General features: G+C 35.9%; 4 protein-coding genes and 1 pseudogene across 6 annotated transcripts; all 5 read right to left on the reverse strand.

Moving 5' to 3' along the window:
• Positions 1–252: 252 nt before the first annotated feature.
• LOC143532460 (GEM-like protein 7) lies at positions 253–1567 on the reverse strand (annotated as a pseudogene). The gene is made up of 3 exons (XR_013135176.1): positions 1074–1567; positions 715–978; positions 253–619 (listed from the first exon to the last, which is right to left on the reverse strand). The product of XR_013135176.1 is annotated as a GEM-like protein 7 (transcript).
• A 1168-nt stretch (positions 1568–2735) lies between these two features.
• Positions 2736–5653, reverse strand: LOC143532461 (GEM-like protein 7). The gene is made up of 2 exons (XM_077027498.1): positions 5052–5653; positions 2736–3294 (listed from the first exon to the last, which is right to left on the reverse strand). Exons 1-2 carry the CDS (start codon positions 5212–5214, stop codon positions 2849–2851), a joined length of 609 nt encoding a protein of 202 aa, XP_076883613.1. The 5' UTR covers positions 5215–5653; the 3' UTR covers positions 2736–2848.
• A 3304-nt stretch (positions 5654–8957) lies between these two features.
• LOC143532462 (GEM-like protein 7) lies at positions 8958–10032 on the reverse strand. Of its 2 annotated transcripts, none has more exons than XM_077027500.1 (3): positions 9815–10032; positions 9446–9711; positions 8958–9363 (listed from the first exon to the last, which is right to left on the reverse strand). In XM_077027500.1, exons 1-3 carry the CDS (start codon positions 9975–9977, stop codon positions 9187–9189), a joined length of 606 nt encoding a protein of 201 aa, XP_076883615.1. In that variant the 5' UTR covers positions 9978–10032; the 3' UTR covers positions 8958–9186. The 2 variants fall into 2 exon arrangements, with proteins under 2 accessions (XP_076883615.1, XP_076883614.1); XM_077027499.1 differs by having other exon boundaries at positions 9446–9720.
• A 1149-nt stretch (positions 10033–11181) lies between these two features.
• On the reverse strand, positions 11182–13654 carry LOC143532477 (uncharacterized). Its single transcript, XM_077027510.1, has 2 exons — positions 13273–13654; positions 11182–12433 (listed from the first exon to the last, which is right to left on the reverse strand). Exons 1-2 carry the CDS (start codon positions 13604–13606, stop codon positions 11538–11540), a joined length of 1230 nt encoding a protein of 409 aa, XP_076883625.1. The 5' UTR covers positions 13607–13654; the 3' UTR covers positions 11182–11537.
• Positions 13655–20446: 6792 nt separating this feature from the next.
• Positions 20447–22561, reverse strand: LOC143532478 (uncharacterized). The gene is made up of 5 exons (XM_077027511.1): positions 22426–22561; positions 21577–22306; positions 21391–21496; positions 20897–21066; positions 20447–20804 (listed from the first exon to the last, which is right to left on the reverse strand). The coding sequence occupies exons 2-5, from the start codon at positions 22278–22280 to the stop codon at positions 20549–20551; spliced, it is 1236 nt and encodes a 411-aa protein (XP_076883626.1). The 5' UTR covers positions 22281–22306; positions 22426–22561; the 3' UTR covers positions 20447–20548.
• Between the last annotated feature and the right edge of the window lie 2772 nt (positions 22562–25333).

Below are 25333 nucleotides of genomic sequence, written 5' to 3' on the forward strand. Positions count from 1 at the left end.
ATAAGTAAGTTACTAGAATAATATATGTAGAGTGTCATTGTAGATATTGTTAGGATCAACTTTTGATGTTATAACAATCATCCTTCCTTTTGGGTTATCTACAAACATTTGCTAGAATGTATTTGGTAGACTTGTATTAGTAACAACCAAATAAATGGTAAAAGTCGGATCATTGTCATTAGTCCATCAACAAAAGTATACATATTCTTCCATACACAAAATAGTTAATAAATAATTTTTTTGGGCAAATATGTGATTTCCAATATGTCATCCCAATAACCAGTCATGAAGTTACATATTGTGGACAAATCTATAATCCATAATTAATTAGCTATTCCAATATTTCATCAATAATCCATGAAGTTACATATGTACAAAAATGTCTTGCCATCCTACTATGTACAAACCTATCAACAATCCCTCACTGTTCTAGACTAATCACTTAAGCAGTCAAGACCGAATCTCTGGCGGAGGCATTCTAAAGTTTTCTTGTAATTTGGAAAGCCAGAAAACCAAAAGTTGAAATCATCCACAGTTACTAACTCCACATATTGTTAGATGGCCTCTTCAAGTTCATGCTTTCTTCTACTCCATGTAATTTTTTCAATGGGATAGATACCTACAAGAACAATTAATGTTTATGTCAAGATACCACTTTGAAACTGAAAAATATATAAGTGCACAAGATGTTAACAAAAGAGGTTAATTCCATACCTTATATCGGAACTTTAACAGCTTCCCTGTGGTAGAATATGTTTTGAGGGAGCTATCACTACAAAAGCCAACTCTTTCAGTAGAGATGAAGAGTATGCCTGAGATCGCACCGGCTGTGGTGTATATGTAGCATCGGGAAGCATGTAACAACTTCTCGCCATCCCTGATAGTGAAACTTTTTCTGAAGATTTTTAGTGGTAGGATATTGGAACCATAAGTCAACTTGTGTTTTAATAATATCTATTAGTCTGTGTCCTAAGCCCACTGCAAAGTAAATTAAATTCTGTTAGATTAAGGAAGAGAGTAATGTAATGGAACTGTTAGTTGCTATTAGTTATTAGCACAAGACAATTAATTACCATGATTTTTCGAGACCGCAAAACTCTCTTTTTCTACACCATTGATTTTTGAGGAAGTAAGAAGTAGTCCCCTTGTTGGAATGCATACGGCAACTGCTGGGAGTCTGTTATCCATATTAATATTGATTTGAAGGTATGAAGCTAGCTAGCTCTCTTAATGCCGAATTTGTTGGGTGATGTATATTGGATCATGATGTTTATAAGCTGATAAAGTTCACAACTTTTAGTTGGATGAGTCACCTATGTGTCACAGTTAATGGTGCTTTGAATGTTGGCCATTAAATAAAGCCTAATTGAATATGGATTCGCCCAATTTGACCTCGTTCGCTCACTTTAGAAGTTCTGAACCTTTATCTGGGCCGCTCGATCTTCCTTTCGGTGATATCGGTCCTTCCGATAAGATTTAGCAATTAAACTTTATATGCTGACTGTTGCTTTCATAGATTTCCATTAGTTGTTAATAATATTGTGCTGAAGTTGGAGAAAAGTATATTATCATCATCAACATGGAAACAAGTCATATGCCGACAACGAAAGCAAGACAAGCAAACAATGTAAATGGTGACATAGCCTTTATTTTTCTTGATCAGATTGAGGTGTAAAGAAGGTAGCTTTTTACTATGGTTATGGGACTAAGATTTTTTTCAATCTTTTTTACTCCATATGTAGTACCCAATCATGCTTATGCCATGTCATTAGTACAAATAGCACATCATGATTTCTAAATACCCTTTCTGTTCCATAAGAATAGGATAGGAAAGAAACTGCGTACGGTGTTTAAAATGATAAGTTCCAATAAGAGCTTCATTGTTAAGTGTGTACAGAGACGTGTTAAATTTACATTTCGATCAGCGACACACGTTCTTGGTGAAGAGACGATCTTGTAACACCCCAAAAGTAAAGCTTTCTTCCGGGGGGGGGCATTTATGGAAAAAATATTTTACATGTACGTGTCGATTCTAGCCCCTCCGTATTTTTGTCGAAGCTTCGTCACTAGGTGATCTTCCATGAATATCTATTTTATACGGGATTACAGGCTCATTTGTAAGGTTTAGGGAACAACTTTCATGTATGATAATATACTTTCTCTCATTTGTGTTTTATATTAAACTTAAGTAGAATTTGTTTAGCACTTTCATATTTCATGCAATTAGTCAACTTTATTTTACATGTTCTAGCAAACATTTAGATACAAACCCAAAGGAGAGAGGTTTTGTGTTATTACCCCATAACCGTTCTCCCGAGGTTCCCATCATTACAAGTTACAACATATATGAGTCAAATGTTTGGTAAAATGTGTCTAGCTAGCCATTTTTTATTTCATACGAGCCATCTCACTACTAGAATATTATCCTTCAATAATAAAATCATTGTTACATGTATTTTTCGGTATTTATCACCGAGGATCAACAGCACATAGTTTGAACCCCAGAAAGGATACACAAACGGTCTATTGACAATCCATTATTACTTATGTCAGTTATATTTTATAGCAACTTTGACGCACGAATGCGTTCAATCAAACATTTATATAAAACAAAATTGGGAGAAAGCTTATTATATATCATACTTTCTTTAATTCACTAAAGATTAGAAACGATCCTCTATTTGAATTGTTAAATTTTATATATATATATATATAGCATGCAAACAAAGAAACAATGGAAAATCAATCATTTTAAATGGCATATATATCAACAAATGTATATACAACTTGTTATAAAATAGTCATACAACACAATGTTGTACACTTCAAATGCATATCGACTCGAGGGCTAATGGACAGACAATCGTGACCGATTAATTGCCTGAAGGAGATATCTTAAACTTTTGTTAGAATTTGGAAATCCCAAAAACCAGAAGCTGAAATCATCCACAGTTACCAACTCCACATACTTGTTCATACTCTCTTCTACTCCTTTTATCTTTTTTAACGGAATTGACACCTTGTATCGGAACTTTAACACCTCTCCTGCTGCAGAATAAGTTTTGAGGGACCTAGTACTGCAAAATCCCACCCTTTCGGTAGACACAAAGAGGATTCCTGGGATCGCACCCGCCGTAGTGTATATGGAACATTGTGCAGTATGCAACAAGTTCTCACAATCCGTTGTATTGAAATTTTTACTGAAGACTGTTTCTTTGCGGCCAAGTGGTAGGATTTTTGCGCTGTAACTCAGCTTGTGTTTCACTATTTGTATTAGTTTTGGTCCTAAACTCACTGCAAATACAAGCAAAAGTTTTCTGTTAGATCGAAGAGTGAAATAGAATCGTCTATTGTTACCCTCGGTGTTCAAGTTCGAATATTCAAAAATTCCGGATACTGAATTTCAATATCGGAATCTGTACCCGGAATTTTGGATATCAAGTTTCGGATTCGGATATCCACACATATATCCGAATTCGGAAAAATATTTATTATTTAAGAATTTTAAATTCTTTTTTGGATATCCAATGTCCAAATTTTTTTAAATAATATTTTAAATTTTATAACTTAAAGAATATTTCAGATAATTCGGATATCCGAAATTTTCTAAAATGCCTATCCAAATCTAAAAATTCAGATATCTGAATTTCAGATATTTGGGTTTAGTTTGGATAATTCGGGTTCGGATTGAGATTCTTTTTTACACACCGCCCACATTTGATGCAGTTTCGGAAGCAATCAATGGCTCGAGAGACTCATGATTAATCAAAGACGATAAACGAACCAAAGGTTCAAAAAACAAAGTTCTCTTCAATTAAAATTCAATCAAAAACTAATAATCTAAACAACCTTGGGTCCCTATTTATCCAAAACTCAAATAAAGATATCTGCATCATACTCCCCGTCTTCGAAAAAAACTCGTCCTCGAGTTTTGCCTTCGAAAAGCCACCCGGATCAAACGTAAGGTCGACTCGATTCTTATTCAGTATCATCTCTCTTAGCTCACTAGACAATTCAACTTCAATGGTCGTTCGACCGCACTCTAAACCAGTACCACCTGGGTCGAAGGGATGGCTGAACCGATTCTCATTTGCTATCAATTTTGGGCTCACAGATTTACAAATATCATAGCCTTTTTGTGGGCCATCATAGTTGGTAACTTCCCATGTTACACCTAACGCCTTAATTGGCCCATTACTACCTCCATCTTTGTCACCCATCTTTTGAAAATCCATATTAACAGGAGATTTAGTCAAATAAAACCCATAACTTAAATAATACCCATCCACATGAATTAATTTACCTCCCCCATCGTTCATGAAAGCCATGCAATCTCTATTTTCGGCATTGTATTTATTTTGTAGAATTGACCCTTCAACTAGCATTTTTGAAATAAATGACAAGCCATGTATAACACTAACCGAATTATACTCCAGATTATATTTATCATTGGCATGATATACGAGCTTTTGAAAGTAATCAATCATATTCCCCTTGATTGTCGGCAATACTATTGGAACTTCCAAAACTAACTCATAACCTCTAGCTAACTCTTCAAGATCGCGGACTCGTTGTCGGAGTCGTTGGATCTTCATAAGATCTCGTGGGTCGGAACAGACTCCACCGCTGCCTCGGTTGGCGACTCTGCGATAGGACATTGATCTTTTCCACGAGCACTTGAATAGAAAACACTTCTGTCGTTGCCTCAGTCGGCGAATCTACAAGTATTCTACACCACTTCGAGCCATTTGAGAACCAAAAGCTCTGATACCAACTAATGCAGTTTCGGAAGCAATCAATGGCTCGAGAGACTCATGATTAATCAAAGACGATAAACGAACCAAAGGTTCAAAGAACAAAGTTCTCTTCAATTAAAATTCAATCAAAAACTAATAATCTAAACAACCTTGGGTCCCTATTTATACTAAACATGGAAAAGGATAAACTAGGAAACGAGATAACATAAAATAATACAAGATAATAAAAATCAAAACTCAAATAAAGATATCTGCATCAACATTACTACTGTATTAGAGGGACACTGACGTTACCACGATTTTTGGCAGACACTGCAAGACTGTCTTTACTTCCTGCGGCGTTGGTTTTGGAAGAAGTAGGGAGAGTGTAAATGGGTTGATAAGCTAATTTAGACAAGACTAGTTCCCTTGATACAACCGGGGCGCCAATGACACTGCTCGAAAATGTGTTATCCATTGTGATCTGGTTGTGCTTGATATATGCTGAAGTTGCTGGTAAATGGTAATGCCTTCTGGATCATGATACATTGATATTTATAATGTGAGAAAGATGGTATCAACTAACAACTTTTAGTTGGATGAGTCATCTATGTTTCATATTTGTTGGTGGTTAGCATGTGAGGGCTTGAAAAGCTTGACAGATTAAATCTACTATTTTTGATTGATTTAGAAAGTTGGCATATCAGATTTTTATGGGATACATTGCCTTTATTGATATGTTCCTTTTGATGTAGATTTATGCATCTACTTTATATTTGCCATGCTGACTATTTCTTACATAGATATCCACTAGTAATTGTAATGCACAAAAGTTGGAAAAGGAATATTATATTCAAGATGACATGCAAATGACATAACCTAGCTAGTTAAGCAAACCGAATGGTTAGATGATGGCCTTTATTTTGCTTAATCAGATGGACCTGTAAAGTGGTTTTCAAATTTCAACTTTCTTATCCTGTAATATCCTAATTCATGGGTATAGAATTGAACATGCATGGATCTTTGTAACCTTTCTTCTTCTCTAGAACCAAAATTTATACCATGTATGCCATGGCGTAATTACAATAGGCAATGGCACATCGCATCACCAACTAAAATTCTAAGAATGTACATGGTTAATACCGTCGGCCCCCACCTTATGTTTTTGTCAGGCGACTTTATTATCAGCTAACGATTCATCGCCACTTGTCCCTTTTAACACACAGCACAAGTTTAAAATATATGGCAACTTTACAAAAGAGATGACTACTTTATAAAATATAGGACGATTTTATAAAACACAGGGTTGACTTTGTAAAAATATGAGACGACTTTATAAAATAATAGACGATATTATAAAAGAGATAATGACTTTATAAAAATACGGGACGACATTATAAAAATAGTGTGGATGCGACTATTAAGAATGGACATTTTGGGAATTTTAATTAGTGCATTTTATGTATTTTTCCTTAATTAATATTGACTTAAAGATGGGACAAATTGACAAGTTTCAGTTGGATCCACGTTGATCTCGTTACAGGTGGTTGGTAGTTGAATCTTTTGTAGGGCATCGGTCATGGCTTTTGACTGTATATGGCTACCTTTCTTGTCATGCACACTGTTTTTCAAAGTCATCATTATAATTTATTAAGGGGGTGTTTGGTACGGAGAATGGAAATGGAGAGAAAATAGAAATGGAAATGGAATTGTAGAGAAAGAGAATTGGTATGGAGAATGAGAATCGTTTCTCTTGTTTGGTACACGAGAAGATAAACAGAGAACTCTACCGTACCCAACCCCACCTCCACCCAACCTGACACCACCCACCACCGCAGCACCACCACCACCAGCCCCACCACCACAGCCCCACACCACCAGCACCACCACCACAGCCCTTTCTTCAACCACAGCCCACCACCACCGGCTGCCGCCACCAAACCCCCTTCTTCAACCACAGTACACAAGAAATTAAAAAGATTCAAATTTTTGGAACATAAGATATAGAAAAAGGAGGCTCAGATCTGTCATCACTGCCTCTTTGGAGATTTTGTGGTGGTGGTTGTGGTGGCGATGATGATGATGATGATAATCAGAAGCCACCTGCAACCACCGCCGATTTCCACCACCACTGTCACCCACCTGCGACCACAATCACCCGACCATCTGAAAACCCTAACCTACCACGAACCACCACTTGAAACCCTAATCTCCGTTCACCCGTACCACCTGCAACCTACAACCGGTTACCATCTCTGTGTTCACCACTGCGAACGGCGGAGACGGGGTTGTGGTTGCAGACTTGGAGACGAGGTGGCGGCCGGAGACGGGGTGGTGGCTGGAGACGAGGTGGTGGTCGGAGACGAGGTGGTGGCCGGAGACGAGGTGGTGACATGCTATGAGGAGGCTGCTGAGAAATGGATTTCTCTTTGTTTTAAAGAGAAATGGAATTCTCTAGTTTTAGAGAAATAGAAATGAAAAGTGGAAAACAAACAAAAGAAATATTTCTAATTCCATTTCTCCCCAATTAAATCCCTCTACCAAACACCCCCCAAGTGTACATATATACATAAATCCCTCTAGCTCTTTAACCTTTCTCTCACCAAAATAATTTATGAAACATTAACCTAGCTACAAACTTTTTTATTTTATTTTATTTTATTTTATGTTTTTGAACAGCCAAACAGGATTTCATTAAAATGCAAGGGGGTCTAGCCAAAGACTAGGCACCCAAAGTACAAAAAGAAAACACCTAAAATTAAATAGCTTTAAAATAAATGACAATAAAATAATATAACCATACGGCATAAACCATATTTCATCTGCAATTATTTGTAGATGTTAAAACAATATGAGAATATAATAAATCAATATGAGAATATAATGAAACTTCTAAACGAATATAGCATATTGTAGCTTTCTTGTCACGGTATCTAATTGTTTTTATTTATTTGTCCTAGATGGGAGTTTTCGTATTAAAAGCCAAATGATCTACGGACACATGACACGTCACTCCCTCATTAGGCAATAAAAATTGCTTGATATGTGTTACCTCCATAGGTGATGTCTCTCAACTTTGTTATGCATATTTTTGTCTGCTAAACATAAAGATTTAGATAAATTTATGATATATAAAAACTGAAGTTGATTGAATAAAAATGATTTAGTTAAAATTGTACACACATGGATAAAGATAAGAGCATTGTGACCCAAATATTTCTAGTCGTTAGGAATTGTGAATCAAATTGCATCGCCTTATACACCAAAACAAAAGGGTGTGGCTAAGAGAAAGAATCAGGCTCTTGATGAAACGGTTAAGCTCTTGCTATGTTGATTACTCGGCTTGAGTGATGGGTTTTGTGGATTGGCTATGGCTATGTTAACGGCCTGCTCTTTATTAAACATGGCTCCTAACCAAAGCCGAGTGAGATAGTAATTATAATTAACAACTTGGTCCACCAGTAGAAACGGAGATTAGCAGCAAATGTGTTGTTAGTAGTAATTGCGATTAGCAATGCTCTAATGTATATATGTATATAATGTATATATGTGTGCACCATCGGGTGGGCAAAAGTGAAATTGCACTAATTCTGACGTTATTTTAATAATCTCGTGAAAATAACGTTAAAAGTGGCCGAAGGTTAATCAAGCATCATGTGGTGGCGTTGATAGTCGAAAGACAAGGGTACATGCACCAATCAGCCGGTGTCTCGATGATTGAATGCTATGTGTCTTATGTTCAAGGCTTGATGCAAAACTACTATCGAGCCGGTGGTCTCACCGGAAGCAGCCTCTCTATCTTTATGGGGTAGAGGTAAGTCTGTCTACATCTTACCCTCCTTAGACCATACCATAGCTTTGCTATTGGTGGGATATACTGAGTACGATGATGATGATGAATAACTTGTGCTCTAAACAGTAAGTGTGCATTAGCGGAAAATTGTGCGATCAGCGATAACTAAGCAGCTGAGTTTCTGTTGAGGGGCTTTTTGTTGTCAGAAGTTACTATTGATGGTAACCGGAAGACTATAAACAGATGTGTAAATTATGTTAATTCGATCAATAATTTACGTTTTTTAGGCTATAGATGAAACTGTTGAATATTGATCAACTGGAGGTATCTTGAGTGACCAAATATGAGCCTTAAACTAAAGATCAAGGAATTTGGGTATGACAACTGGGCCAAATCGCGTATGGCCGTTTGTTAGATGATTTGGCTCGTCAAAACATTTCCATACACTGGTTATATATGGCCTTGTAACATTTCTTCAATTTGGATTAATCCCGACCATTATATTAACATGGAAACATACACGACACTGGAAATGAAATCTCGTCATTCTTTTCTGTACTTCAACAAACTATATATATGTACAAGCATGCTAACAAATATTGTATATTAAAAATTTACATGGAATGAAGCACTACCATTCCTTAGTCATCTATATCTTTAGCAAACAATACTAAATATCTTATGAAGGTGTCTTAAAGTTTTCTTATAATCTGGGAATCCCAAAAACCAGAAGTTGTAATCGTCCACCGTCACCAACTCTACATACTTGTTAGATGGCTTCTTCAAGTTCATGCTCTCTCCTACTCCTTTTATCTTTCGTAATGGGATCGAAACCTACACAAACAAATTATGTCAATACGCTAAAAGTCTAATCAAATTTTCAATAGAATATATAAGAATTTTGGAGGCTGCATACCTTATATTGGTACTTAAAAACCTCCCCTAGAGTAGAATGCATTTTCAAGGACTTGTTACTGCAAAATCCTACCCTTTCGGTAGAAATGAATAGAATGCCTGCAATTGCACCAGCTGTAGTGTATATGTAGCATTGACTTGAATGCAACAACTCCTCGCTGTCAATGGTACTGAACTTTTTCCTGAATATATTTTCTGCTCGGCTAAGTGGAAGGATTCTGGCCCCATAACTCAACTTGTGTTTCACCGTTTCTATTAGTTTGGGTCCTAAACTCACTGAAATTGCGTAAGTAAAAAGCATTAGATTTTGGAAGAGATAATATATATATATATAAAACGTATCGTCACAGAATCAGTGGTAAACCATTACCATAATTTTTAATCAACGCTGCAAAACTGTGTTTTCCTTGTATGCCGTTGATTTTGGAAGTAGATAAAGGATAATGAGGTTGATTATAAGGTTTAGACGATAATAATCCTCTTGTCGATATGATTGGAATGCTCATGACAATGTTTGAGAGTCTGTTATCCATGTTTTGAAACGGATGTGATTTGGCGACCTTGCAGATACTGAAACTTAGTGATGAATTAGTTGATGAGTATTAATGTGTTCTGGATCATGGTATTTATAAGCCCATAAAGATGGTGTAAGTTAACAACTTTTGATTGTATGAGTCATCAGTGTGTCATTGTTGCTGGTGGTTTGAAGATGTGGAAGTAAAAGAAAGGCTGATGGAAATAATATACTCATTTTGATACATCAACTTTTTGCGGTGCATGAGCAAGTTAAGCAAACTGACATGCAAGAATTGAATGGTCATGAGATTGCCTTTATTTTTCTTAATCAGATTAAGGTGTAAAGTGGTTGGAAGGTAGGTTCCTATCAAATAGTTCTTTGTTAATGGTTTTTGATATTATGGTTTCTAGATGTTTTATTTTATCTTTCATGACATCCAATAAAAAGGAAAGCTAAGTAAATTTTCATATCCCAAAACAAGTATTTTCATTTCGAAAACATGTTAGAAGCAATTAGAACTAGTAAATTAATTATCCCCTTAATAACAACATGTGACTCCGCGAGTTTTCCCATACGCACAACATCATATATAAACAGAATTTTTGGAACTAGTCCACGTAGAGGGCGTTCAGTTTGTAGAACGTTTTTAAAATTTAACAAAATAATTGGTTTGTAAAATTGTTGAAAGCATTTATTTGTTTATATAAAAGATGAAATGCAAATTAAAAAGCACATTTATGTTAGTCCCCATTGAATCAAAACTCCAATAACATGCTTTAAATGTTGAAGACTGATGGCATAAATTGACAGCTTTAAGTTGGATGACATGTCATTGTTATTGTTGCTGGTAGTTGATAGTTGAGACTTCTCTGACAAGTTTTAGTTGGATGTATCATCCACATGTCATGCTTACTGCTAGTCTACACTTTTCTTGGCCACTGTTTTACATTCTTGATGGTGCTGCTTGCCTCTTTCGTCCAAGTTGATGGCTCTTAAATAAGGTTGATAAGTGAAGTCAACTCGAGCTTCTTAAGTGAAGCTCAGTCTCGGGCTCAAACTCAACTCTGTTTAAAAATTTAATGAGCCAATCTAGAGTAGCTCACAAACGACTAAGCTGGTTTACACACCTAGCCGCAACAGCCAGAATGTTGATGAATTCATTTGGGCTATATTTTAACTTTAATACCTCAAATTGTAAGCCTAGAATAACTTCACATGACGCGCCCCATTCTAATCTGTATTCAAAATTGCTCATTATAGCCTAAATTTTCACCTGTTACCCTGGATATTACCAGTGGTTGGTCATAGTTCATCACCTCTGAACTATCCAAGTAAGCATAAACAAGACAACTTTAGAACTTAAGAAATAACACACCTGGTGTAGGTTTGATCATGAATTCGAATCAAGAACCGAAATAAAATAAATAAACCACCCTAGAACAGAGAGCGCTTTAATCAACAGGTTATAAATACTCATAATATGCACACAATAAAATCCACAAAAACAGCCATCAAACAAATTAAAAAGACAGACAAATACCCAAATAACATAAAGAAAACCACAATGGATTTGTATTCAAATCAAGATATTAGGCTCCACTAAACTTCCAGTATAATTCACCTTACAAGATTCAGGAAACCTCAATCCAGCTTCCTCACAATCGGCTTTTGTAACGTTTGGGCACGACCTCACATCAAGGTACTCCAATGACCTGCACGCCTTCAAAACCATGCTTATTCCCAAAACGGTTATCTTTTGACAGTTACTGACTTTCAAAACCTTCAAACGCAAACCGGACCCTTCACTGTCATCCCCCAGTCCCTCAAATGCAGCATCTGTCACCTCTTCACAACAACCAACATCAAGAACCTCTAAACAAGTGCATTGTGACAGTATGCAATTTAATGAAGCATCTGAAACATTTAAACACCAATCCATTCTTAGAGTCCTAAGGGAATGAATAGACACAGCCAGTGATTTTATCGATTTGCTAGATAAATCCCGACATCCTCCAATAATCAGGGTTTCAAGGTTTTTACAGAATTCAGCCACTGTTAATATAGATTTGTCACCAAGTTTGTAACAATCGAGCAGCTTTAATGTTTTTAAAGAAGTTGAGCAAGCTTCTGCAGCAGTTGAAACTCCAAGATCTCCAACATTAGTGCATTTATTTACATCTAGATGCTTTATGCGTTTACATCCGTCAACTAAAGCAGTGAGTCCAGTGTCTGTGATGTTGATGCAGCCTTGTAAACCTAATACTTCTAAATTATGACAGTTTTTAGAGAGGGATTCTAGAAGCTTGTTGGTAACAAAGCGGCAACCAGCAAGATGTAAGCTTTTTAAGTCATGGCAGCCGTCTGCAACAGCTGACAGCCCCTTATCAGTTAGCTTCCTGCAGTAGGAAACATCTAATGACTGTAGAGATGAAAGACCAGATCCAATGGCTACCATTCCAGCATCAGTGATACCTAACAAAACATGAGTGTTATTAAGTAATATGATGTTGCAAGCTTGATGATTAATAAGAATTGATCCAACAATCCTAAATAGGAAATAGTTTGATTGGTCTGAGGATATATTGTAGTATATACCAATGAATAAGTACATCTAACACGTAACAAATTTCTGCACCAGCTCAACTAACAAATTAGAAGATCTCACTACACATTATTGAGAATGCAATATCACTTTTCAACAACAAATAAAAAAAACATAGTTACATTTTCGAAAAAGAAAAAAAAACTTTTTTTTAACAAAATAGTGATTTTTCAAGACAAGACCTTTATCTAGAATTTAGAAATAATATATTAAGAATATTGGAAGGCAAATTACAAACACAAAAACAAAAAAACTGTCCCCTTCGTTTTTCTCAAGAAATACCAGAGGTTAGAATCTACCAAAGCATTAATCACCATAAGAACCAATAGTCCCCCACAATCGCGTTATATATAACAAAAACAGTGGCCTTTGTAATAATTTGCGGATAATAGAAAGAATTATAAACCTAACAAGAAACATGTATGATTTCACACGGTAGGCCAAGTATATCACACAGTAAAGTATCACTAGGATTTAAGGAATGATATACAAACTAGCACAAATTTGGGAGAAACTAATATGCAACAAGTAAAAGGTAACGAATCGGAATGTAAAATGACAAATCAGAACTGGAAGATATTACATCCCCTGAAAGATACGAGTTCATAAAGAACATGTTAGCAATCTAGTATCATAAAGTAATGATCACATATCATTTTCTTTCATTTGAAATGTAAGGTAGCAGAAATCCAATTGAATGAATTAAGACCTTTGCAGTTTTGCAGTTTGAGGAGACAGAGGCCGGTGAAGCCGGTAGCAATAACGGAAAGATCTGAATCGGTGACACCGGGGTAAAAGGAACGGGAAGCGGATTGGGAAAGATCGAGATCCCTCAAGCGAGTGAAGCGTGCAGCCATCTTACGGAGCATGTGTGGGCCGGCACGGGCACACAGCTTCTTCCGCTCGGTGCTCTGGAGATACAGCCATCGCTTGCACACCAGACCGAACACCTCCTTGTCTTTATCGCTTTCCAGCTTAGCCAACACCGCTCGAAGCTCGTCATCCCTCAATCGTTCGTTGATGCACCCGATTGTTGTTGTCATGATGATGATTTGACCAATTTGGGGTTTGGAAACCCTAATTTGGTTTATTAATTCAAGTGTTGTGACATATGGTGTGGGAGTGTTATTGTGCAACGATGGATCAATGCTCATACCACATGCTTCCTTTTCTACTTTTTTGTGTTTTTTTCTAGATTAGGTTAATAATAATGATCTCTTGACTTTAGATTAAATTTTTATAATTAGCACCTTTTTCTCACACCGGTTTAAAACTTAAAACTCAGTTTGGATTGAAACTGTTTTGATTTAGTCAACAAGAGTTGAAACTGGTTTATGATCGATTTTGGTTCGGGTTGAAATCGGTTTCTTGACTAGGTTACGATTGGTTCCAGTTCGAGTTTTGACCAGTTTTTTGTTGGTTTCGGTGAGGTTAACCGGTTTGGAACCGGTCTGAGTGGTGAAAATTACAAACATGTTTTGAACCGACGGTTTCAGTTGGTTCCAAACCGATTTCTACATAAACGTTTTAAACGAGTTCGGTTTCGGTTAGTTCGGTTAACCGGTTTATTTACTCACCTTTAGATTTCTCTAAGGAATGGGCCATGTCGTATTTGAAATGGGTTTAGGTGATTTTAATTACGTATTTGATTTATAGAAGTTTGTTTCGTATTCAGCTAGAAACTGGTCGGGTAACTATTGGGATGGATGGATGGTAGGATCCAGGAATATAATTAGTTATATTACATATCGTATTTAGTTAAAATAAATAATAAAAAAAGGAGAAATTATATTGAGTATGTAATTGGGTAAAGTGTATCGTTAGTGGGTAGTCGAATCGAACAAACAGGTATATCACCAAATCGGTATCCATCTCAAAACCGCAAAATCCAAAATTAATCACATATAGGCTATAGTCGTTCAAAATGTGTTGGATTTCCAGTATTCCCATCAAGTGGGGTTTAATTGTCATCCTTAGCTTCCCTAATAATTTGTGAAGTCGATTTTTAGACACCAAATAACAATATAAATAATTAGTGTATGTATGTAACTAGATTAGAAATTCGTGTGTTTGAGTTGAATAAAAAATATTAAATAATGGATTTTTTTTTATTTAATTTGCAAGTTGTCAAATTATATAATACGAATGACCGAAGGTGAATTAAGATAAAATATGAAAAAGTAGGTTGAGCTAAATAATTAGAACACCTGACACTAGATAGTTATTTATTAAGTATAGATTAAAGTTGGATTGGGGGTGTTCATGATTAGCGGTGTTTAGCCGTAATGTGGGAGACAATATAACATTCACAAAAGAGAAAAGAGAGATTAAAGTAATGTTGATATTTTCTTTTAATTACGTTTGTTCTGTTTTCTAATTTTATTTTATTTTATTTTTTTTATATGTTAGAAGCCTAGACGGTATTTTGATATTTTTAAGTAATTAATAACAAAATATTAACGGACATCCCTTTTAAATAAATGAATAAATGATGATTGGCGTTACGTTTGATCAAATTATTAGATTATTTAAAGATGTAACTAAATAAAGTTTAAAATCATCAAAATTATGACTAGGGCATAAAACATGCTCCATAATCGACTCCTAAAACTAATGTTTGACAAATGATAACCCAGCTAAAAGGGTGATTATATTTTATTTTATCATTAAAAAAACAAATTTAAATTATGCCTTTACGTAAAAGCCAAGATAAATGCATAAACAACTTTGATTAGGCATAAAGGATCAATTTGGTACAAGAATAACTTCATTATAATATTCCTTTTAAAGTCATTTGGGGAAGTTACAATAAGATTTATAAGAAACATATATAATTATCTATGTAACGATACAAGCATAAATGCATAATTTATGTAAAATTAATTTTATAAAAGTAATCACTTTTGTGCCAAATGCACATGATGGTATTTAAAATCATTTCTTGAAGTCAATGTATTCCTTAACTTAATAATAGAAGCATATTTAAAGTTGAAAATTTTATTGGAAGTATCCTTATCATATCATGATATATCATTGATGAACATCAAATGTTAAGTTTAAAAGTTTCTGATTACAATAAAGAGACGGATAAACGTGAAACAAGTTATGTCGCAACTCCCTTATGAGTAACAACATACTAATGCATTAAAATATGTTATTAAATCGCTAAGGCACCAACGCATCATTATTACAAGTTCTGATCAATCAAACAACTACATAGGTTTCTCAATTACATGTGCAGATTACTCATAATTGTATCTTTTACATCATTTTCGTTGAGTTTAAGGTACAAGACGCATGGCAATTTATCCGAAAGCGGTTTATCATGTTAACCTTCAACACCCAACAAAACAAAATATTGGACTCATAATTTCATATGCTTGAAGTAACAACCAAATTAAAGAAACAATATGATTTGAGAGCAAGAGTCAAAAACATGTGTAACATCCCCAAAATTTTGATCCAAATTTGACAACTTAGGAAAGTTGAAGGATCAAAAATAATATTAAAGACAAGTCATGGAAAAATATTAAATAAGGAAATATAAGAAAAATAAGGAAATAAAAATATTTCCTAAGTAAAGTTTACTTACATGAAAGAAAATTCCATCCCACATTAGAAGATGTAAGAAAGTAGAAGCATTCAACTAAGGTATACATAAGGATGATGGAATCCATCTGTAACATCCTAAAATTTATAATGTGAATAAAGAAAGTTACGTTTTGTGATTTTGCGTTATTAATAAATTAATATCGAGTAAAGAACGGATCATGGACTTAGATTAATTGAGATGGGTTAAATGAGAATGAGCCTTAGGTCCATGGGCTTTAAGGGATATAAATATCCCCTAAACCCTAAACAATCATTCATTTCCATCTTATTCTCTAACACACACTCCAAAACACACACGACCCGAACCAAGATCCAAAGGCGAGGACCCGAGCTTGTTGGTGCTAGATCGTCGTGACGAACCACCAGCTCGTGTTCGTAGTTCGACTCATTTACGGTACGTTTATATCGAGAACTTGTTCGTTTAGGTTTGGATTAGTATAGAAATGATAGATCTGTGTTTGTATGGTAAAAACGAATCCAACAAGGCTAAACTTACTGAAAATGGTTATGATTTGATGGGTTAATCGATTGATAAAAGAACCCGTAACCTATATGCCTAAATCGCACCCTTTAAACATCGATGTTAGGTCGATTTGATGGTTGGGGTTTGTAGGCGCTGGTCAGACGATTCCGTGGATACCTAAATCGAGTTATTTGGTTAAGAAACGAAGGATTTAAGAACGAACAGTAGCTGCAGCCGACAACTTCGCCTGCAAGCTAAGTTCGCCTGATGAACTTCGCCTGTAAAGCTAAGTTCGCCTGATGAACTTCGCCTGTAAAGCTAAGTTCGCCTGATGACAACTTCGCCTAAAGCTAAGTTCGCCTGATGAACTTCGCCTGTAAAGCTAAGTTCGCCTGATGACAACTTCGCCTAAAGCTAAGTTCGCCTGATGACAACTTCGCCTAAAGCTAAGTTCACCTGATGAACTTCGCCTGTAAAGCTAAGTTCGCCTGATGACAACTTCGCCTAAAGCTAAGTTCGCCTGATGACAACTTCGCCTAAAGCTAAGTTCGCCCGATGACAACTTCGCCTAAAGCTAAGTTCGCCTAAAGTTTAACTTCGCCTAAAGTCAAGTTCGATTAGAAAATAAATTAAAAACCTAATGAAAAATGTGTTAAGACAGTTAATGTAAATAAAATTTTTCCAAGCTGACCTGGCAGCTCGACCCCAGCCAGGGGCTCTGCCCCTTGGACCCTGCTAGGGGCTGCCGCCCCTAGACCCCGCTGCCCCCGGACCCCCGTTCGTTGTGGGTAGTAATTAAGACTAGAAAGATGATATAAGTAGTGATAGTTAATTGATATGTATACTTGTTATACAGTCAGCCGTGCACAACTGAGGAAAGGGATTACGATTAACGGTGAACGTAACCGTGTTCAGGTGAGTTTCTAGCCCCATTTATGTGTTATGTTTTCGGGGCTGTGTGCATACTCGATATGTTTGTTAATACGCTTATTCTAAGAGATAAGTGTATGCCTTATGTGAATGATGTGATATGTATGAATGATTGCTTGATGGTACGTGAACGATCTTCGGATATTGCACGTACTGTCAGGTTGTAACGCTAAGTATAAGGTAAGTATGATATGCATGCTTATGTGTATGAATGTGATAAAGTTAATAAACGAAGGAAAGGATGGTTGTATGGTAACGAAGAGGGAATCGAACCCTACTAATATTCGAGAACTAGGGAACCGAACCCTACTAATATTCGAGGAAAGAGGGACCGAGCCCTAATAATACTCGATGAAGAAGGGTACCGAGCCCTAATAATACTCGAGGAATGAGGGTACCGAGCCCTAATAATACTCGAGGAAGGAGGGTACCGAGCCCTAATAATACTCGAGGAATGTAGGGCGTAATGCTCTTTATAATGTAAGATATGAAAGTAAGTTAATACAAAAAAAAGTATGAAAGTAAGAAAGTATGAATGAAAGAATATAAGTTTATGTGTATTGTATAGTGTATGATTAACTAGAACTCACTCAGCGTAGCTGACTTTTAGTATGCACGCAGGTGAGTAGGATGAGGCAGCTCGCTTGAGGAGACACGTGGCATTGAATAAGAAGCTGGCATCGGAAGACTCAAGACGTTTAAGTTTAATGTTTCGTTTATTTTGAAAGACAAAATGATGTTTTAAGACAAGACGTGTTTGTTATGAAATGTTTTATGAAAGCTTTTATATTCCGCGAATGTTTTAATTAACTCTGATATTTAGAACTGCGTTTATGAGTAAATCCAACACGAAAGTAGGGCTACCGGTAACGGGGCCTTACACCATCCCACATGAAAAGTGGTAAAGAAATGGAAGCTTTATATAAGGAAGAGATTTTTCATAGTAATATTTTTTTATTAATATCATGCACCAAGTGTTCATAGCGGAGGGTGTGTAGCACCTGAAGCGCTCGGGCGAGGGCGATGGCGAGGGCGATGGCGAAGGGCGCAATCTTTGATGGCGCACTTCGCATCGCCGCGAGCCGCCTTAGTATTTTTGGACAACGAGAATTAGACTAGAAATGACAAGCTATCAAATACAACGGACTAAACGGCCATCGCGTACCGCGATGGGCCGTGATGACACATCAAACACGTGTCACACCCAGGTGACACGTGGCGGCAGGGCATGACACGTGGCACACGTGTCAGGCCACGTGGCGACACGTGGCGTGACCTCAGGAAAGGAGCCGTCCGCGACGGCGAAAGAAATAGGACCTATCGCGTACCGCGATGGGATCCAAAATTTGCAATAAATAGGGGGGCTACGGGCTCATTCCCTCACACCCATAGCCACTCTCTCTCTAGAATTTCACTCTCTCTCTCTACATCGTTTTGCGTGCCGAGTATCGTTTGGCGTGCCGAACCTCGTAAACTGTGTCAAGTACCCGATATTTTCTCGAAGTACGTGCCACCCAAAAAGTAACCCGACATTCAGTCTCGAAATACGTGCACGACCCGGCGACACCTACACATTGCCTCGATTTGTGTGCCAAGAAGAGTTAATCAAGAACGCCTCGATATACGTGCATAGAGTAGAAGTGCTGCTCGTATAAACTTAAGAAAATCTAACTCCGAATACCCGTGCGAGGTAAGGGGTTCTGCTAAGTTATTATTTTATTATTATTTATGGTTTAGACCATAGTCGGAGGTATAGCCGAACCTTGATTATAATTAAGCATAATATACCTTTTCTTAAGCAAAGGTTATAGTCAAAATATAGTTTGATTAAGGGTATAGTAAATAGTATTTCTTTATTATTAAGAAATATGATATTCAAAGAATATAGTTTGATTAATGTTTCTTCTTGAAGAAGGAACTCAATATAGACGTTTCTTCTTGAAGAAGAAACGTAGCATATGTTTGGTAAATAAACAAAGGACCAAAGGTCCAAATGTTTTATTTAAATAAATGTTTTATCAAGATTGAAGTTATACCAAAATAGACTAAAGGTCTAAAGCTATATCGTTGATCTAGTTATTTATACAAAAAGTTATTCTCGTACTATATGTCTGAGGTAACAAAACAAGAAGAAGGAATCAGAAAACAGGAATCAGTAACAGAAACTGATTACAAACAGAAAAGTTGAATACGCCCCAAACCTTTTATACTGAGTCAGAATGTTTGCATAGGATTTACGAATCCTTAAAACTTTGTGTTACAATAATAAGAAACGGACACTCTGATTAAGAGTATACATGTGACTGGATCCAAACATACATGGTGATTCGGAGTTCCCCGAGGCCATGCGTATCATCAACATGCCTCTGAAGGTCTACGGGATTGTTCAGAGAAATGATATTGTGTATAGAATTAATTCTACAATGTACTTAGGGTAATTTGATCCCAATTGAGTTGGGTGCCTAATGCGTAGTCACAAAGGTATTATTATTGAAAAGAGATGTTAGAGTCAGCGTTATTCACCAGCTTTGTGCTGACGTATTTTCCCCCATGTTACAGGGAAACAAGAAAGGTTAGAATATACAAGCAAGAAGGAATAGAAGATTGGAGTTATAGTCATTAGATGCTATCTGATGGTTCAGATATTTTATTTCAAAATATTACAAAGAGTTATGTTTTCTAAATAAATGTATTTGAAACATTGAACGGGTATTATAACCCGAGAGTTTAATAAGTTTTCAATATAATAATATTTTATTAAAGACTTCCGCTGAAATAAAACCCGCAACTCTGATGTATTTACAAAACAGGTACCAACTTGTGGTCACACGCCTAGGCCCTAAGTCGGGGTGTGACGACATGACACATTAATCTCATGTATATTCACCCCTTCCCAAAACAATAGTCAGATTATCAGTAAAGAATTTAAAGAATCAAGTTTGTTGTCAAACCATCGAACGGTCATTGTTGTTCAATTGTGTTAAGAATCAAGCACGCAGTCCTTGAGAAACTGCGAGAGCTGTGTCATGTACAGCTCGGGTTCATGCCTAAAATGGTCAACATGCGGGGTTGACTTAAAGTTGCACGACCTAACCACATAGCCCATTCTCTGCTGTACCTCTATGAAAGACTCGACTGATCCTGCAGGTATGACTTTATCTGCACTGCTGTAAATGTATAACTGTGGGCAACTCGGTTGTCCTGATTTTAGTTGTAATAGTACATTAGATAGCCTCCTGCAAAACAAACCATTGTTGTTTTATATTAGTTCCAAACATACCCTTTAATATGTAGAGATTCAATTGACTAAAAATTTAAGTCAACTTACCGGTTGACCGTGGGTAGATTTAAAACTACATCAAAGAACTTCTCCAAAATTACTAGCAAAGCTGCTTCACTCATTGATGGTTTAGCAACAATGTCGCCTGTATTTCTGTTTCCTTTTGCTGCAATACTGTTTTTCTTTAAAAATGCAGCCGAGAATCCCGAAGCCCAAACCTACAACACAGTTCACAGTTTTTAAACTCCCAGTTCAAAATTCTGTCAAAAAAATGTTTGCTAAACATCAATTTTCTTGTTTTTATAAGAATGTAAATGTAGAGAACCACATAATGCGTTTGTACATATTTCTTTGAGTATGATACAAAAGACGGTTTTATGTGCCGCCTCTGTTTCTTTCTCCCATAATTCTCATCGTTTTAGGCACTATGAACGAGTGCATTATGCGGTTTGTGGTGTCTTGCTATTCTCAACATAGTATTGGTTTTGAAACCCTAGGAAAGAAAACAAAATACTTTTCACTAAAATAGTTGATGACACTACCTGTGGGTCTGGTGTGGCAACTGGTGCAGAATCCACAATACATCCTTTAATTCTCTCCATTAAAGTATGATTTTGGCTTTGAAACTTCTCCAACATCGCCCCGTATCTGAGATAGAACCAAGAATTAACAAAAGAGAAAAGTGTATAAAAAATTAATAATAATACAAGATGAAAAGGGGGGGTTACATTAGCCATCCGGTATTGCTAAACGTGTGAAAAACCAAACTATTTCCATACTCTTCTTCCAAACAATCAGCAAGATGGTTAACAAGCAAATCTACATGTTGTTCGGCTTTCCCTCCAACTTGATAACTTAGAACCTCAGACATTGGAAATGTAAAAGTAATCACATGAAACCCTTTCGAGGTATACCAATCAGCATACTTCTTAAGATGCTTCTGTTTAGCACCTAACCACCCGAGCAAAACCACCACTGTCTTAGAGTTTCCTGACAAATCAATGGCATTAGCCTGTGGTAAATGCCATCTGTACACAACATCTGCAGACCCCGAGGTGCATACACTAGGAGAATAATCAACCGGCCTGCGAGCTTTTGCCAGCTCAGCTGACCGATACACGTCAAGAAAACGAAAACTCTCCATGTTGTTTGGAAGACAATTATTGCCTACATGAATCATTGGAAACCTGAATTTAGGAACAGGTATCGCGGTTTTTGTTGCAAAAGACTTGCAGACACTAATATCAGACACCCGGGCCCATTTCGTTTCGTTAATCATATCTAATGTACAACCACTTGTTTGTTGAGACGAAAGACATGTTGTATGAGTATCCAAGGGTGTCGATGGCCAGATTTTGTCACGAAGATCAGCCGAAACAGAAGCTAATGCAACCGCAGAGGCTGCAACAACCGGTCTTTGAAACGAACCCATTATCTTGGAATTGGGATGAACAATTTCTGGCACACCAATAAAGAATTGCAAATATATATGCGCAAGATAAAAAAAACGCGCAAAGAAAAACAAAAACGTGTTTGTTCAAATGTTGACTGTTTGATCATCATAAGTAACTTGTTACCTGTATAGGTTTGGGCTGCCAATAAACGTGTGTATTGACAGCCCACGTGAAGTCTTGTTATATATATAAACTGTCAGCCAAGCTTCTTCCTACCTACAAAGAATATATTATTTTTAATAAAGATTCAAACTTTTGAATTTTGATCAACCCAAGTGGTAAAGAATTTGAAGATGGTATAATAATATTCTAACAAAAAGGGGAATAAGTATGGTTTTTATATTCTGATGATATAAGGTCAATTTAGAGCCACAAAGATTGATGACCTTGATAGCATAAAAGAAGGAATCTCACAAGAAGATACCATAAATGAGGTGGACAGTGAGGTGGACAGGGTATGGGCAGGTGATGGATGGAAGAGCTTCTGGAAAGTTCCAGTTTATACCCCCTAATTGTATAGGGATGTCTATTTTGTCACACACTTTTGTTAGATAACAGAGCAACTCCTTTAGTAAGTACGGGTGTGCACGGTTCGGTTATTAGCCTCAACTAAATTAATCAATTGGTTTTCGGTTAATCGGTTCGATTTATTCAGATAATTTTTCGGCTTTCAGTTCGGTTCGGTTAATTTTGGTTAATAACTAAAATAAAACTTGAGCTAAAATTTTTACTTAGAACTACATTAAATATTATTGACATTTTATATATAATTTACTATACGATTACAATAAAGTGACAGGCAAATGGGCAACAAGCTGGCAGGCAAATTTACATTAAATGGATGCATAAATTATTAAATATATGAGATACAGGTATAAATACATGAACTGGCGGTATAAAACATGAATTCATGAAATACATGAAATGGAGTTATTAAAGTTCAAAATATATGAAAATATGAATGATTTGGTTCAGTTAACCAATGGTACAAAAAGTAACCGACAACTGCTTTTCGGTTAATTTGATTAATTTCGGTTCGGTTTCATCGATTCCAATTCTATTCAGTTAGCAATTCGGTTATTGCTCACCCCTATTAGTAAGACTTATATCAGTAGTAATTAAAGTCAAAAACTCAAAATCAATGTAACAACTTTACAAAGGCTCTTACAGCCTTACATGAATGCTTTTAGGAAAGAATGAAAATCTTTGGGTCAAAATTGCATTTTTTTCAACATGAGGGATGCAAGTAGAATTTGTTCAATATGTTTATTGGCCCACCACTCAACCCAACCAATAATACCGACCATGTTTATTAAAAGATACTAGCCAAGCCGGCCAGTTAGGTTATGCTTAGGCTCTTGGTTTGGTCTATTTATCTTAACAAGCTGAAATGTTAAGCACAATGTCAACGAGTAAAAAACTAGAGCCGACTTATTTGTTTTAAATTGTTATCTTGTTTGAAAATATTGTAGTTATATATATACGCTAACGAGGTAAATGAGCGATATGACATGTAACACATAGACATTGGTGATCACGTAACATGTCAACTCTTTATGGAGAAAAAACTATAACAATACAATACTCAAGTTAAAGAGGACATGATACTTGTTTTTATGGTGTATTTTTTTTCTAAATATTATCAATATATGAAAAAGTTATGATCATTTATAAATCCTGAAAGAAGTTAATTTAAAAGCTAACAATATGTTTACAAAGAGTTTACGGTATATTTTAAAAAAAAATTGTAATTAATTACTTAAAACTTTAATTACTTTTTTGTCATGTCGGACATATCATAATATAGTATAGGTAAAAACAAAGAGAAATTTGTAATTTATAAATATTAAGATTTTGACATTAATTTAAACGAGTCAAATAACAAGTCAGTAAAAGCAAGCAACCTAGCTCAAACTCGACTCGTATCAAATGCTTATTTAATCCTAATTAAAAAGCTAAAAAATATGCAAAATTGAAATAGTTAATGTTTGACACGTGAAGCAAAGTTTAAAGTTTGCACCAATCTAAAAAGGCAGAAGAAGAAGAAAAGGAAAGCAATAGAATAACTAGCTGTAAACGAATGAGTCATGAGGAACGTGAATCCGTTACGCTTTAACCCTCTTGTACGGTACAATACCGACACATTTGAATTTGATAAAGTAAAACTGACATGGATCTGCAATGTAGGTTTTGAATCCAACAACAATTCACACTGAAACCCTAAATTGGGTGGGTAAAAATACAATCGTATGTATGAAAACGAATGAAGGATAGAAACAGCCGAACGGAAATAAAACGAAAATACGAAGAAAGAAACAACTTGCCTGAGAGGAACAGCTCCGGCGGCAGAGGAATATCATGAAACCTCCAAAGCTTATTCATTCGTTTTCAAAACAACTTATTTATATATATCATAGCATCCCTTTATATACACGCACCTTATTATTTTTCTTCCTTCCTTTTTTATGTTATATGTATATTTTCTAAACTTGAGAGCAGAATATATATATATATATAATATAACTTAAAAATGATAGAAATATAATTGTACCATTTATTTGAAAATGACTTGACAAAATGTCAAAAAGCATCCTTTTATGTTTGCATTAATTTTCAACGGTCATTCTTTACAAAGATGAATGCCAGAAAACATCCTTTAAGTTTAAAAATCTTATCACGTTATGTCCTTTGGCCCTAACCCAGTTAGTTTTTCTCGTTAAATTATATCATGTGCAAATTCGTCATTTTACCCATTTAATTAAATACAACATTTTAATAATTAAATCAAATTTCCTAAAATTAAAATAAAATACCCTTTATTTTTAAAATCAAATTTTATTAGAATATATATATATATAAAATATTTACATATTATATAACCCATTCCATTTCCACCGTTAGCTGCCGTCTTCCCCCTCCACCACCGCCGCCCTAACCATGGCTGTTTAAAAACCAACCCGACGGCGCTAGGGACATAAACAAACCCTAACAATGGTTGTCGGAAACCTAATCATGGTGTATTCCCAAATCA

This window comes from Bidens hawaiensis, unplaced genomic scaffold (assembly GCF_021521415.1).
Source record: "Bidens hawaiensis isolate Kalapana, Puna unplaced genomic scaffold, B.hawaiensis_p1.1 tig00009447_1, whole genome shotgun sequence".
NCBI classification, from domain to species: domain Eukaryota; kingdom Viridiplantae; phylum Streptophyta; class Magnoliopsida; order Asterales; family Asteraceae; genus Bidens; species Bidens hawaiensis.

Excerpts from the sequence above, each read along its gene's own strand:
- LOC143532462 (XM_077027499.1), bottom strand. The coding sequence starts at position 9,977 with ATGGATAACAGACTCTCAAACATTGTCATGAGCATTCCAATCATATCG. Across the intron at positions 9,721-9,814 it reads AGCGTTGATTAAAAATTATG|TGAGTTTAGGACCCAAACTA; the intron begins GTAATGGTTTAC and ends ACGCAATTTCAG. Across the intron at positions 9,364-9,445 it reads TTTTTAAGTACCAATATAAG|GTTTCGATCCCATTACGAAA; the intron begins GTATGCAGCCTC and ends TTGTTTGTGTAG.
- LOC143532477 (XM_077027510.1), bottom strand. The coding sequence starts at position 13,606 with ATGACAACAACAATCGGGTGCATCAACGAACGATTGAGGGATGACGAG. Across the intron at positions 12,434-13,272 it reads CAAACTGCAAAACTGCAAAG|GTATCACTGATGCTGGAATG; the intron begins GTCTTAATTCAT and ends ATGTTTTGTTAG.
- LOC143532461 (XM_077027498.1), bottom strand. The coding sequence starts at position 5,214 with ATGGATAACACATTTTCGAGCAGTGTCATTGGCGCCCCGGTTGTATCA. Across the intron at positions 3,295-5,051 it reads AGTGTCTGCCAAAAATCGTG|TGAGTTTAGGACCAAAACTA; the intron begins GTAACGTCAGTG and ends TTGTATTTGCAG.
- LOC143532478 (XM_077027511.1), bottom strand. The coding sequence starts at position 22,280 with ATGGGTTCGTTTCAAAGACCGGTTGTTGCAGCCTCTGCGGTTGCATTA. Across the intron at positions 21,497-21,576 it reads AGCAATACCGGATGGCTAAT|ATACGGGGCGATGTTGGAGA; the intron begins GTAACCCCCCCT and ends GTTCTATCTCAG. Across the intron at positions 21,067-21,390 it reads TTGCCACACCAGACCCACAG|GTTTGGGCTTCGGGATTCTC; the intron begins GTAGTGTCATCA and ends ACTGTGTTGTAG.